The 13,261-nt window shown below is 37.0% G+C and overlaps 1 protein-coding gene across 4 annotated transcripts in view; it reads right to left on the bottom strand.

Annotated features, from left to right (window-relative positions):
• The window catches only part of LOC123524854 (coiled-coil and C2 domain-containing protein 1-like), a 48,406-nt gene that overhangs the window by 27,011 nt on the left and 8,134 nt on the right, over positions 1 to 13,261 (bottom strand). For 3 of the 4 annotated variants that reach the window (XM_045303373.2, XM_045303371.2, XM_045303376.2), the window contains exons 5-9: positions 11,924 to 12,176; positions 10,200 to 10,318; positions 9,708 to 9,789; positions 8,876 to 9,007; positions 6,692 to 6,840 (exon numbers count right to left, since the gene is read on the bottom strand). In XM_045303373.2, coding sequence (XP_045159308.2) covers positions 6,692 to 6,840; positions 8,876 to 9,007; positions 9,708 to 9,789; positions 10,200 to 10,318; positions 11,924 to 12,176 — 735 coding nt within the window. The remainder of the gene's footprint in view (positions 1 to 6,691; positions 6,841 to 8,875; positions 9,008 to 9,707; positions 9,790 to 10,199; positions 10,319 to 11,923; positions 12,177 to 13,261) is intronic. The other variant, XM_045303372.2, reaches the window with a different exon arrangement.

Raw genomic sequence — 13,261 nt, forward strand, 5'->3', positions numbered from 1 at the left:
CCAAACTTCCAGCACCGCTAGACAATACATATAACCTGATATCTATACCAATCCTAGTAAGATACTGGAAGAATGTTAAGCAAAATTATACAAAAATAGCCGCTTGTTTTATAAATTACCTGTAAATTTTTATACAGCGCGATCATAAATAGCTATTTCGTTTTTATCATAAATACATTTAAAACACTACAGGCACAAAATTCAGACTTTCGGCCAGAAAATACAAAAAACATAATAGAAAAATATATATTAATAAAAAGACGGCAGCAATTTAAAAATATAAAGTTAAATTACTGTCAGGAAATTCTTAGTGACCTGTCTGGTTTATAAATAGAATGTGTGTATTGATAATGGAATGGTCCGTTATTTGGGTAGAAGTGTTATTCAGTTTAATGCGGTTTTTACATTAAAAGGGCAAGGTAAATCATGCTGTTTTCCCTAATCGGTGGACCAGTCTATATATTGGAAATCAAACTACACGTGGCATACGCACGTACATGGTTTATGCGGATTTTAAAAATAAACATGTTGTTGCGATGTTTTAGTAAGTTTTAAAGGATTCTTTGTTCTAAATTTTTATTAATATGTTACTGAATTTATTAACAAAGATAGGTACAGTACACTGGCAGTTCTTGACTTTTTGGATGATTTTGGTTAGAAATAACTTCGGTCAACAACTGTTACATCAAACATTTTGTAATATTTACTTCATTTAAACTTTCGGAACTTTCGACAAATTTGATAGGAAAGCAACAAAAACAAAATAATAATATGCCTCCACCCAGACATATTCTAAAATGTATCTTTCGCCAGTTTCGGGCTTTGAAATTAAAATGAATTAAAGACCTGCTCCTGTCCTACCTTTTAACCTTAAATTGTCACTGAAAAAAGCATAAAAATCCTAAGTATGAACATTGAAGCCTGTCAAATAGAGTCTGTTTTATATAAAATTCTATATAAAATACATGCGTTTTTGCGTGCTAAAGTGTGGCGCGTGGCCGTTAAAGAGGCACCACAAAATAACTGTATTTTGTATTTCCATGATGGTAATTATACATGCTTTGCATGAAGCAAAATGAGAAATAACAAGTCTCTAGTTACAAATTGACAGTGACATAATATAAGGCCAAGACAATGTGTGTGATGGCTTAACATTTTATTGAATTACTGTAGCAATATGTACAGAAATCAGTGTATTTAAATTTCAATCACATTTTGTTTCTACAAAGTAAGATAGCAATTCATCTATAGTTTTGAAACTATGCCGAAAAGAGATTGACCGAATAAGTTTGCAGATGAAGTTGTCAGTATACATTTGTTCAGGAAAGGCCTAAATTGTCCACCTGAAAACTTGTAGTATAGTTATATACATGTATTACCTGTATTCTAAGAATGACTTTCATAAAGTTTTTGTGGTGGAAAAAAGTATGTTACCAGGTCGTGGTTGGTCTTTATCTGTTACCTGTTGTGCTCTTGGGTTGCGTGCATACAATAGAATTCGAATAGTTGCGGAGCAGGGCTTTAAGGTTCCCTTTTATATATAGTATACCACATACAATTCGTTTTCGTAAACATTAAAGATTGCGTTTTGTTACCTTAACTCAGAGTTCCATATTTTAGTGAGTCTTGTATAAGAAAAACGTGAACTCGGACTCAAACAAAACATAATAAAAAAGTAGAAAGGTCATTTTGCAAGTAGAGAAATTTCGGTTTGAAAACGTGTAAACAGGTATGACCTAGTAATCGAACTGTACGATTTGGAAATATCCATGCACTGGCCCGTTCCGCTGGACCTACTACGATTGATTAACGGCACAATTATTATAGTAACGTAATCAAATAAGAATGAATAAAATAAAAACAACCCCTATCATTATTAAAATGCCATGTGAAAATAACACGTATGTGTCCAGAGTTACCCCCGCTGTCGCCAAAACGTCGGTGGGCAGCTTCTTTATCCATTTTTAAAAAATACAGTTTGCTGCGTGACAGTTAGCTATGATGGTTGGTCCGATTTGGATATCATGATTATTTGAAAATAGACAGGTTGAAATCTATAGTCTTTACTTCATAGACACAAGTTGCTCAAATTCCCGTGGTTTCTTTAATGGCATGGTGTACACCTCTTTAGTTTCAACATATTTATTTCATAATGCACATTTATGCATGACTACTGACAAGACTACACACATAAGGAAAGGGATTGGAAAGATAGAATTAACTAAAATAGTTCCGCTTCTTAGAGATGATTTACATACAATAATGGCAGGCATTGAATATATTATCGTAAAATACATTACATTGAAATAAGCTGTTTTATTAAACTTTGAAGTTTTAGAAAATGGCGAACAAGGAAATTTGAAAAGTTGCGAGACGAGAACGTAAAAAATTATCAAGCAATAATCTTAGATTTGCTTTTAATAGCTTCATTTTGAGCAGTAGTAATTCAAAATAGTAACTGTGTTTGGTTAAAATGTCGCTAGTTGTTTCACCTATGCAACTACGTAATGGAGTATGATTGCTAACTACCAGAAGATAATAATAAATATTGAAAATTGGCGCATATGTTTAGTATTAAAGAGCGGTGATTTTGAAAAAGTAGAGAAGATCTGACGCAGAACTTGGAATGCTCTTCGCGATATATGCTTTTGAATATCTTAAAATCATAAGAATTTTGGGGAAATAAAAATTTTTAAAGAAAAGAAGTGCATTAAAAATTTATATTTTGTGGCGGAAAATTCTTACGCATAGGGCGGCCAGGATTTCACATAATAGATACATTTGTTTTACCCCCTATAAATCTAATTTGCCTAGAGTGTCGTCTGTAGGTGGATAACAGTTTATAGGGTTCAAAAAATTATTTTCTGGGTTCTAAAATTATCTTTGGGTTAAATGAGCTGTAAAGTACTTGCTAGATTAGCTTTGACTAAAGCGGTCTTTAATAGCTCCTATTTTGTTAGGCCATTCTGTAGCAAAGCAGTATAGTTTCATGTTGCACTGGTGATTCGATTAATAGGTTGGCCCTACTGCGGTGTACCTTGCGGTTATATCAATCGCCGAGCGGCGGCGAAAGTAGCATTAGTAATGCTTTGCGGTTCTATCTAGCGCCATGTCAATGAGTAGCAAAGCAGTATAGCAGCATGATTGCACTGGTTGTTGGATAAACAGGGTTATATCAGCGAGAGTAGCATAGTAATGCTTTGTATCTGGCGGTGCCTATGCGGTGCAGATTTATTACAGATCTATATGACGCCGAGCGGCGTTATTGGTGCAACAGGGGTGGGGGCTTCCCAGGGTTTCTTGTAAAGTCCGCTCTTGGTCGCTCCTATGCGTATGTCTTTCCATAGCTATAATCTATGGATCGAACAAACTTCATTAGTGTCGTCTGATGAGGTTTATTTCACGTCCGTCATGACCATATCCGCCATTCATATTTTCAATTATATTCTTGGAAATACTTTTAAAAAGTAAACTTGATGGAATTATTTATATGTGGCAATGCAATAATCGTCAATAAAAATATGAACTATCACATGTCGTTGTGTTATTGGTATTTATCAATTGAGTCCTAGAATAATAAAGATTAATTTTACATATTAATCTCATTTATTATGGCTAAATTGAACTGGTCAACTATTTATTATTAAGCTTGTCCTAATTTGTCGTCTGCTGTTCATAAACCTTGACGATGCATGCAAGTCACGTGACATATAGGTATAAATGTAAGCAACACCGTCTTCTGTCCTCTTTCAATACCGGTAAATCGAAGCCCACCCACCGCACCCAAAATCTTTTATGTTATTAGTCATACTAGTTTGTAACTGTATAAGGGAAATGAAGTTCAATTTTTCTGCCGTTGAGTTTTGTATATTTCAGTTTTGTTTTCTTCACAATGTATGGCAAACCCGGCATCGCTTGGCACTGTCGTTGGTATACAAAAAGACGGATGAGTTGATTTTGCTGGACCTCACTGAGAACATAACCTACATGCCGAGCCGACCATAGTTGAGCAGTAAGACTCGTGGAATTAAGATAGCCGAATGTTCAAGTGAAAAAGGAATTGTAATATATTTAAATACTTAACAGTCGTTTTGTTCAGAGTTCGGAGGAACCGAGTCAACGGGACACTAATATACCATTCTTATTCTAGGAGAGTAGGTTTAACAGTTGCTGAACTGAAGCGGAAACATTTTATAATTTAAGTTTGTGACGTGTTTGATAACAGAGTGACTTTAATATTCATAAAGTTCCAATTATGAGGAGATGATGACTATAAACGAAGCATGAAAGAAGTTTAAATAGTGCTGGGATATTTACAAATAAATGTTACTTTGTATTTTAACGCGTACTATATACAATGTCGTTATTTCTTTTAACTATAAGAGTATATTGCTAATGATTCATGTTTCATTCAGATGTCTATATATTTAACAACGTGCGATTAACATAGATATACATTATATAAAATATTTTCTGTCATGACGGCGGAAAATTCTTACGCATAGGGGCGGCCAGGATTTCACATAATAGATACATTTGTTTTACCCCCTATAAATCTAATTTGCCTAGAGTGTCGTCTGTAGGTGGATAACAGTTTATAGGGTTCAAAAAATTATTTTCTGGGTTCTAAAATTATCTTTGGGTTAAATGAGCTGTAAAGTACTTGCTAGATTAGCTTTGACTAAAGCGTCTTTAATAGCTCCTATTTTGTTAGGCCATTCTGTAGCAAAGCAGTATAGTTTCATGTTGCACTGGTGATTCGATTAATAGGTTGGCCCTACTGCGGTGTACCTTGCGGTTATATCAATCGCCGAGCGGCGGCGAAAGTAGCATTAGTAATGCTTTGCGGTTCTATCTAGCGCCATGTCAATGAGTAGCAAAGCAGTATAGCAGCATGATTGCACTGGTTGTTGGATAAACAGGGTTATATCAGCGAGAGTAGCATTAGTAATGCTTTGTATCTGGCGGTGCCTATGCGGTGCAGATTTATTACAGATCTATATGACGCCGAGCGGCGTTATTGGTGCAACAGGGGTGGGGGCTTCCCAGGGTTTCTTGTAAAGTCCGCTCTTGGTCGCTCCTATGCGTATGTCTTTCCATAGCTATAATCTATGGATCGAACAAACTTCATTAGTGTCGTCTGATGAGGTTTATTTCACGTCCGTCATGACCATATCCGCCATTCATATTTTCAATTATATTCTTGGAAATACTTTTAAAAAGTAAACTTGATGGAATTATTTATATGTGGCAATGCAATAATCGTCAATAAAAATATGAACTATCACATGTCGTTGTGTTATTGGTATTTATCAATTGAGTCCTAGAATAATCGCCATTTGGCGATAATGTCGATTGGCAGCGCGAGCACTGTTGTAGGCAACCTATTGTCTGATTACAGGGAACATCTGTGCCAATTAAATTCAACTGGACAACAGGGTTATGAACCAGACATGGTGTGACCAATGGACGGACAAACATAATTATATTATGTACAGATGTAGATGCAGCCCATTTCTTTGTCCACCCTTTTTTTCTCCAAGAAAGGTGGGGAACCATAAACAAGAGGGCCATGATGGCCCTAAATCGCTCACCTGTTATCATTGCACTTGAGGACAAGAAGGTCCTCAGAAAAAATATCTAAGTCCAAAGGACAGGAACAACAAAGGAAAGAAATTTAACCAAAAAGAAAAAAAAAATCTTACAAGGTACAGATATGTCAAAATACTCCTAAAAATTGGAGGTACCATCCATGTTGTACAACAGAAAATCGCTAATTTTGGCCCTTTCAGGGTCCATAACTCTGGAACCCATTATGGGATCTGGCCGGTTCAACAAAGGAACTGAGATCTTATGGCAGCACAAGTTTTGTGCAAGTTTGATTAAATTCAAATCATAAATGAAGCTGTTCTTGTGCAGACAAGGTCGAAATAGCTAATTCTGGCCCTTTCAGGGGCCATAACTCTGGAACCCATAATGGAATCTAGCCAGTTCAATAAAGAAACCAAGATCTTATAGTGATACAAGTTGTACACAAGTTTGGTTAAAATCAAATCATAAATGAAGCTGCTATTGTGCAGACAAGTTCAAAAAAGCTAATTCTGGTCCTTTCAGGGGCCATAACTCTGGAACCCATAATGGGATCTGGCCAGTTCAAGAAAGGAATCGAGATCTTATGGTGATACAAGTTGTGTGCAAGTTTGATTAAATTTAAATCATAAATGAAGCTGCTATTGTTCAGACAAGGTCAAAATAGCTAATTTTGGCCCTTTCAGGGGGCATAACTCTGGAACCCAAAATGGAATCTGGCCAGTTCAAGAAAGGAACCAAGATCTTATAGTGATACAAATTGTGTGCAAGTTTGGTAAATATCAAATCATAAATAAAGTTGCTATTGTGCAGACAAGGTCAAAATAGCTAATTTTGGCCCTTTCAGGGGCCATAACTCTGGAACCCATGATGGGATCTGGCCAGTTCAAGAAAGGAACCGAGATCTTATGGTGATACAAGTTGTGTGCAAGTTTGGTTAAAATAAAATCATAAATGAAACCACTATCGTGCAGACAAGAAACTGAGGACAGACAACGGATGAAGGGCGATCACTGTGACACAAAAGCTCACCCTGTCACTATGTGACAGGTGAGCTAAAAATACAAAATAAGCGTCAAACGTGACAGTAATAATAACTTACTTTAGTAATTCTACCCATTCTCCTGGATTTACTGTTATTTCCCTCTTCCTTCGCTTGTTGTTCAGCATTCTTATATTTATCCAATCTCTGTGTTAGTGCCTCCATTGTTGTCTTAGGTGCATTGGGGGCTTGAAATATTGCCCTCTCATCTGTAATAATAATTCAGTCAAAGTTTATTTTTACAACACATTCTTAACAAATATGAACTATCTACTTGGAATCATTCAGGATTTAATCATTCAAATGTAACTAGAAAATGCTTTTGTAAAAAAGCGCATGTCTCCCCCAATGCAAAGTCCTATAGGCAAGAAGTCAATAGGGGTCAGGAGCGAAAGTCAAAGAGACACTGATGGTTGGCTGCAATAGGGATCATCTACTTGGCATGTCCAGTCATCCAGCTAAATTTCAACACTCTTGGCCTAGTGGTTCTCAAGTCACTGTTCAGGCTCCTGTGACCTTGACCTTTGATCAAGTGACCTCAAAATAAATAGGGGTCATCTACCCTGCATGTGCAATCATCCTATTAAGTTTCAACATTGTAGGTCAAGTGGTTCTCAAGTTATTTCCAAAAAATGATTTTACATGAACAGGCCACTGTGACCTTGACCTTTAATTGACTGACTCCAAAATCAATAGGGGTCATCTACTCTGCATGTTCAATCATCCTATGAAGTTTCAACATTCTTGGTCAAGTGGTTCTCAAGTCAATGATCGGAACTGGTTATCAATGTTCAGGCCCCTGTGACCTTGACCTTTAATGGATTGACCCCAAAAACAATAGGGGTCATTTACTCTGTATGAACAATCATCCTATGAAGTTTCAACATTCTGGGTCGAGAGGTTCTCAAGTTATTGATTGGAAATGGTTTCCATGTTCAGGCCCCTGTGGCCTTGACCTTTAACAGAGTGACCCCAGAATGGTAGGGGTCATCTACTCTGCATGACCAATCATCCTATGAAGTTTCAACATTCTGGGTCAAGTGGTTCTCAAGTTACTGACCGGAAATCGTTTTCAATGTTCAGGCCCCTGTGACCTTGACCTTTAATGGAGTGACCCAAAAATCGATAGGGGTCATCTACTTTGCATGTACAATCATCCTATGAAGTTTCAACATTCTGGGTGAAGTGGTTCTCCAGTTATTGATCGGAAATGGTTTTCCATGTTCAGGCCCCTGTGACCTTGACCTTTGATGGAGTGACCCCAAAATCAATAAGGGCCAGCTACTCTTCATGATCAATCATCCTATGAAGTTTCAACATTCTGGGTCAAGTGGTTCTCTAGTTATTGATCGGAAATGGTTTTCCATGTTCAGGCCCCTGTGACCTTGACCTTTGACGGAGTGACCCCAAAATCAATAGGGGTCATCTACTCTTCATGAACAATCATCCTATGAAGTTTCAACATTCTGGGTCAAGTGGTTCTCTAGTTATTGATCGGAAATGGTTTTCAATGTTCAGGCCCCTGTGACCTTGACCTTTGACAGAGTGACCCCAAAATCAATAGGGGTCATCTACTCTTCATGATCAATCATCCTATGAAGTTTCAACATTCTGGGTCAAGTGGTTCTCTAGTTATTGATCGGAAATGGTTTTCAATGTTCAGGCCCCTGTGACCTTGACCTTTGACAGAGTGACCCCAAAAACAATAGGGGTCGTCTACTCCAGCAGTCCTACAACCCTATAAAGGTTGAAGGTTCTAGGTCAAATGGTTCTCCAGTTATTGCTCGGAAATGAAGTGTGACGTACGGACGGACGGACGGACGGACGGACAGGGCAAAAACAATATGTCTCCTGGGGAGACATAATTATTACATCATATACTGTATGGTGTTTTCAAAGACATATTAAAGTTGTTTTCAAATGAAGCATACAGTTCAAAGAGCATTCTTCTACCAGATACAGTAGAAACAGTTTACAGTCAGTCTAACTGCTTAAATGATAAGATTACAAACAACAAATGACAAGCCTACAAACTTTAATAAGGGAGAGAAAGACCCATGGCTGCTCTAAAGCTATGCATAATTTCAGATACAAGTCTGGATAGAACCAGTTCAATTACTTTCTCTCCTGTAAGAGTTCAATCCCAGCAAGTCCAGAACAGTCAGCAGTGAGCAGCAAACTACTGAAAGTCAGCTATATCACATGGTAGGCAATACTGTTGGTCTTACATGCACAACTTCCTACCTTCTTCTGATGGAGGTGGCGGTACATGTACTGGTTCTGCTGGTCCATCTCTTCCTCGTTGAAGGGACTCCTGCTGGACTCTCGACCCAGATGGACCTGCTACTGCCTCAGCATGGGACTTTGGTATTGAACCTAGTGAAAGATTTTTGTAGAATTTATTAAATTTATTATATAAAAGCAATGTTTTTGAACTATATGCCAAAAATCTGTTTTAATCAGCACAATTTTCTCCTGACTCTAAAATACAATGTTGAGATTAGTGGTGTTGAGAACTGACAGAAAATATCGAACATGAGAATAACTGTAACTTCTGTTCCAATAGGAGGTACTGAGCATACAAAAGATATTTCAGTGACATTTTAAGTAAACATACAGTTTCCTATCAATTCATTTCACTGAAAATTGTCCCAAGAGGCAAATTTACCAGAGACCCCTGTATAAGCTCATTGACCTCAGAAAGAAGGAAAATTTATATGAAGAAATACTAGTTTATTACATTCGATTCCAAGAGAAGGCAGCAAATGAACTACTACTGTGTATAATACCTGTCTATCTCGGTGGTTGTGGCATATGAAGAATAACTAGTGTGTATACTACCTGCTTGTCCCAGATGTGGTGTATGAACAACTAATAGTGTGTATACTACCTACCTGTCCTAGAGGTGGAAGCATCTGAAGAAATATTAGTTAGTAAATTACCTGCTTGTCCCAGAGGTAGTGGCATATGAAGAAATATTAGTTATTCACCTAACGATCCCGGAGCTACCAATGTCTATATCACCTGCCTGTGTGGGAGGTGGGATTATATCAAGAACTACCAATGTGAATATTACCTGCCTGTCCTGGGGGTGGGGGCATCTGTGTTAGATCTACAGGCTGACCAGCGTCCAGTGCATGTATCACATTATCAAATTGCTGAAATTAACAGATGAAAACTATTCACTTCTTTCATATAAAAAAAGCATATATGCTACACAACATGATAATCACTTGTAACTAAAATGTCTATTAATGTAAGAGTGTCAATTTTGATGCAAGTGTTAATACCTGACCCAAAACAATGTAGACTAAATCCATTACACATGCCCATAAATTCTTGGGAAGATGGAAACAATGTTAGTTATAATTGTTTCAGCAATAGCTGTTTAAATAGTAAACTACTGAGTAAAGCATTCCTCTTTGTTCTGAGAATTATCTGAAATTTTCATTTTTCCTTTAAATGTGAATCAATACTTGGTACCTCAGAATTCCATTTATTAACCGATACAGCAGTATCAGGCCAGATCAGTGACATTCTTTTAATAAATCTAGAGCTTAACTCTTACCTTTGATATTTTGACAAAGTTCCTGGCTGTGGCCATATCACCACTGTGTTTCGCTGCCAACGCTGCCTTCTTATACTGATCACGTCTTTCTACCAACATCCTGTGGTCTGACGATTCTGCTACAAGAAGTCATATATGTTTTACATGAAAGCTTGAGAATTCTTTCATTAATACATCCATCAAGATAAGCATTTTTTACCAGTCTTTATTCAATATTTGGGCTTAAAAGGAATAGTCCATGAAGAAATAAAAACTGCCATAAGAAAGAGCATAATTCTATTTAATGCATCAGATTTCTATTCACTTTTGCAAAATTTGATCTTTTTGTGAAGTCTCAAATTGGCAATATATTTTAAAAGTGGATTTGAAGTGTTTTCGTATTTATTTTTAACAACTGATTTTTTTTATCTTTATAACATGCAAAATCTAGAAAAGAACCTATGTCCATACAAAACATCCTTGGATAAAATGTGTTTTAACATTAAACATCAGTTGGTTTCATGACTGTAAAAAAAACAAGACCTGTCCGTAAGACATCATGCTGGACATTTGTCTGTGCTTGACTCTGAATTAGAGCTTTGCCAGTAAAACCTTTATAAAACTTCAACAAAAACATTCGAAGTTAAAAAAGGGCATAACTCTGTTAAAAGTTCAAATCAGAGTTATGGGGATTGTTTCTCCTGGTGTAGACTTTGATAGTTAATAACTATTTTAAGTTTCCAGAGCTCCAGATAAGCTGCGTATTTGCGTATTTACGCAATTAAAATTGCAGAAAACCCAATTGAATTCATACAGTGTGCGTAATGAAACGCAATTAAAATTCCTAATACCCAATTCGTAAAAAATAGCTTGCGTATCGCATTTTCCTTATAACTAGAACAGGTACGAGACTTTAACGCTAGATTTGACTGACTGGTTATATGTTACTGCAGAACAGGTTGCAATTATCGGAAAAATAACAGGACCATTCAGTCGGCTGATCGGTGTTATTTGGACGCTTTGTAAACAATTTTACGCCAATAAAATGTAAAGAGGTTGCAGGAAAAAACATTGCTGCAGCACAAACAAACAAATTAGTGGGATATTTTGCTGTTCAACAATGACAGTTATCTGTTTGTGACGATGTAGTGTCACCAATACTGGATGATATCTTTTGGGAGAATGCATATTGCGGTGACCACATCGTTCGGGATATTGTGGATGAACTGATCTCAGACTGCATTAAAAGTGAAAAAGAAAACAACAGTATGAAACATTCATTACAATTTTAAATACATTTTTGTATTAAACATTGAAGGGCGCCATTAAAATACTTAGTCAGTCCTGTTTAATGATATATACCATGTATACTGTAAGCAAAAAAATACTCAATTGTTTGTGCGAGATTGGTAAAATACCCAATTGGTTTTAGCAAATACCCAATTACTTCTGAAACGGCTGGGTAATGATATTATTTTTACCCAATTCAAATTTCCAATACCCAATTCGGACAAAAAGTGATGGGTAAATACCCAATTGCACCAAAAGCTTATCTGGAGCTCTGAGTTTCAAGTCAAAATCTTTGATAGAAACAGAGATATTTGACTTTATCAAAAACTTTAACCAACACTGACGCCGGGGCAAGTGCAATAGCTCTACTTTTCTTCATAAAGTCAAGCTAAAAATTCTATGTTTTTTACATTTCTAACAGTATTTTTCAAAAGGCATTTTAGACAAAATTTTACCTTGTGAAGACGCTCCTGAAGTACTGGGCTCCTGTACTTGCACTGGAGGGGGTGGTGCTGCTTTTCTTGGGGCAGGTGTTGGTTTGGGCGCCTCGTCTGGTATAGTTGGCCTGAACATGGGTACGGGTGTTGGATCTGTAGCCGGGGGTGGAGGTTGGGCACGTTTCGCCACTGAGACAGCTACCTGCGGAGGAATATCATCCTCATCTACAGGTTTACCCTGCTTGGCTTTCTTCAGTAAATCTTGTATAGTCTGAAACACGGTCAAGTGGCAATTTATAAACAAGAGGACCATGATGGTCCTGAATCGCTCACCTCTTCCCACATGACCAAGTTTTGAGTATGACGTCGTTTTTTCTATTATTTGACATAGTGACCTAGTTTTTGAGCTCATGTGACCCAGTTTTGACCTAGATATTATCAAGATAAAAGCTCTGACCAATTTTCAAGAAGATCCATTGAAAAATATGGTCTCTAGAGAGGTCACAAGGTTTTTCTATCATTTGACCTATTGACCTAGTTTTCGAAGGTACGTGACCCTGTTTTGAATTTTACCTAGATATCATCAAGGTGAACATTCTCACTAATTTTCATGAAGATCTCATGAAAAATATGGCCTCTAGAGAGGTCACAATGTTTTTCTATTTTTATACCTACTGGCCTAGTTTTTGACCGCATGTGACCCTGTTTCGAAACTGACCTAGATATCTTCAAGGTGAACATTCAGATCAATTTTCATGAAGATCCATTGAAAAATATGGCCTCTAGAGAGGTCAAAGATTTTAATAATTTTAGACCTACTGACCTAGTTTTTGACCGCAGTTGACCCAGTTTCAAAACTTGACCTAGATATCATCAAGATGAACATTCAGACCAACTTTCATACAGATCCCATGAAAAGTATAGCCTCTAGAGAGGTCACAAGGTTTTTTTATTATTTGACCTACTGACCTAGTTGTTTAAGGTACGTGACCCAGTTTCAAACTTGACCTAGATATCATCAAGGTGAACATTCTGACCAATTTTTATGGAGTTCCATTCACAAGTATGGCCTCTAGAGTGGTCACATGGTTTTTCTATTTTTAGACCTACTGACCTAGTTTTTGACCGCACTTGACCCAGTTTCGAACTTGACCTAGATATCATCAAGATAAACATTCAGACCAACTTTCATACAGATCCCATGAAAAATATGGCCTTTAGAGAGGTCACAAGGTTTTTCTATTATTTGACCTACTGACCTAGTTTTTGATGGCACGTGACCCACTTTCGAAACTGACCTAGATATCATCAAGATGAACATTCAGACCAACTTTCATACAGATCCCATGAAAAATA

The sequence above is a fragment of the Mercenaria mercenaria genome, chromosome 3 (genome assembly GCF_021730395.1).
Source record: "Mercenaria mercenaria strain notata chromosome 3, MADL_Memer_1, whole genome shotgun sequence".
Lineage (NCBI taxonomy): Eukaryota > Metazoa > Mollusca > Bivalvia > Venerida > Veneridae > Mercenaria > Mercenaria mercenaria.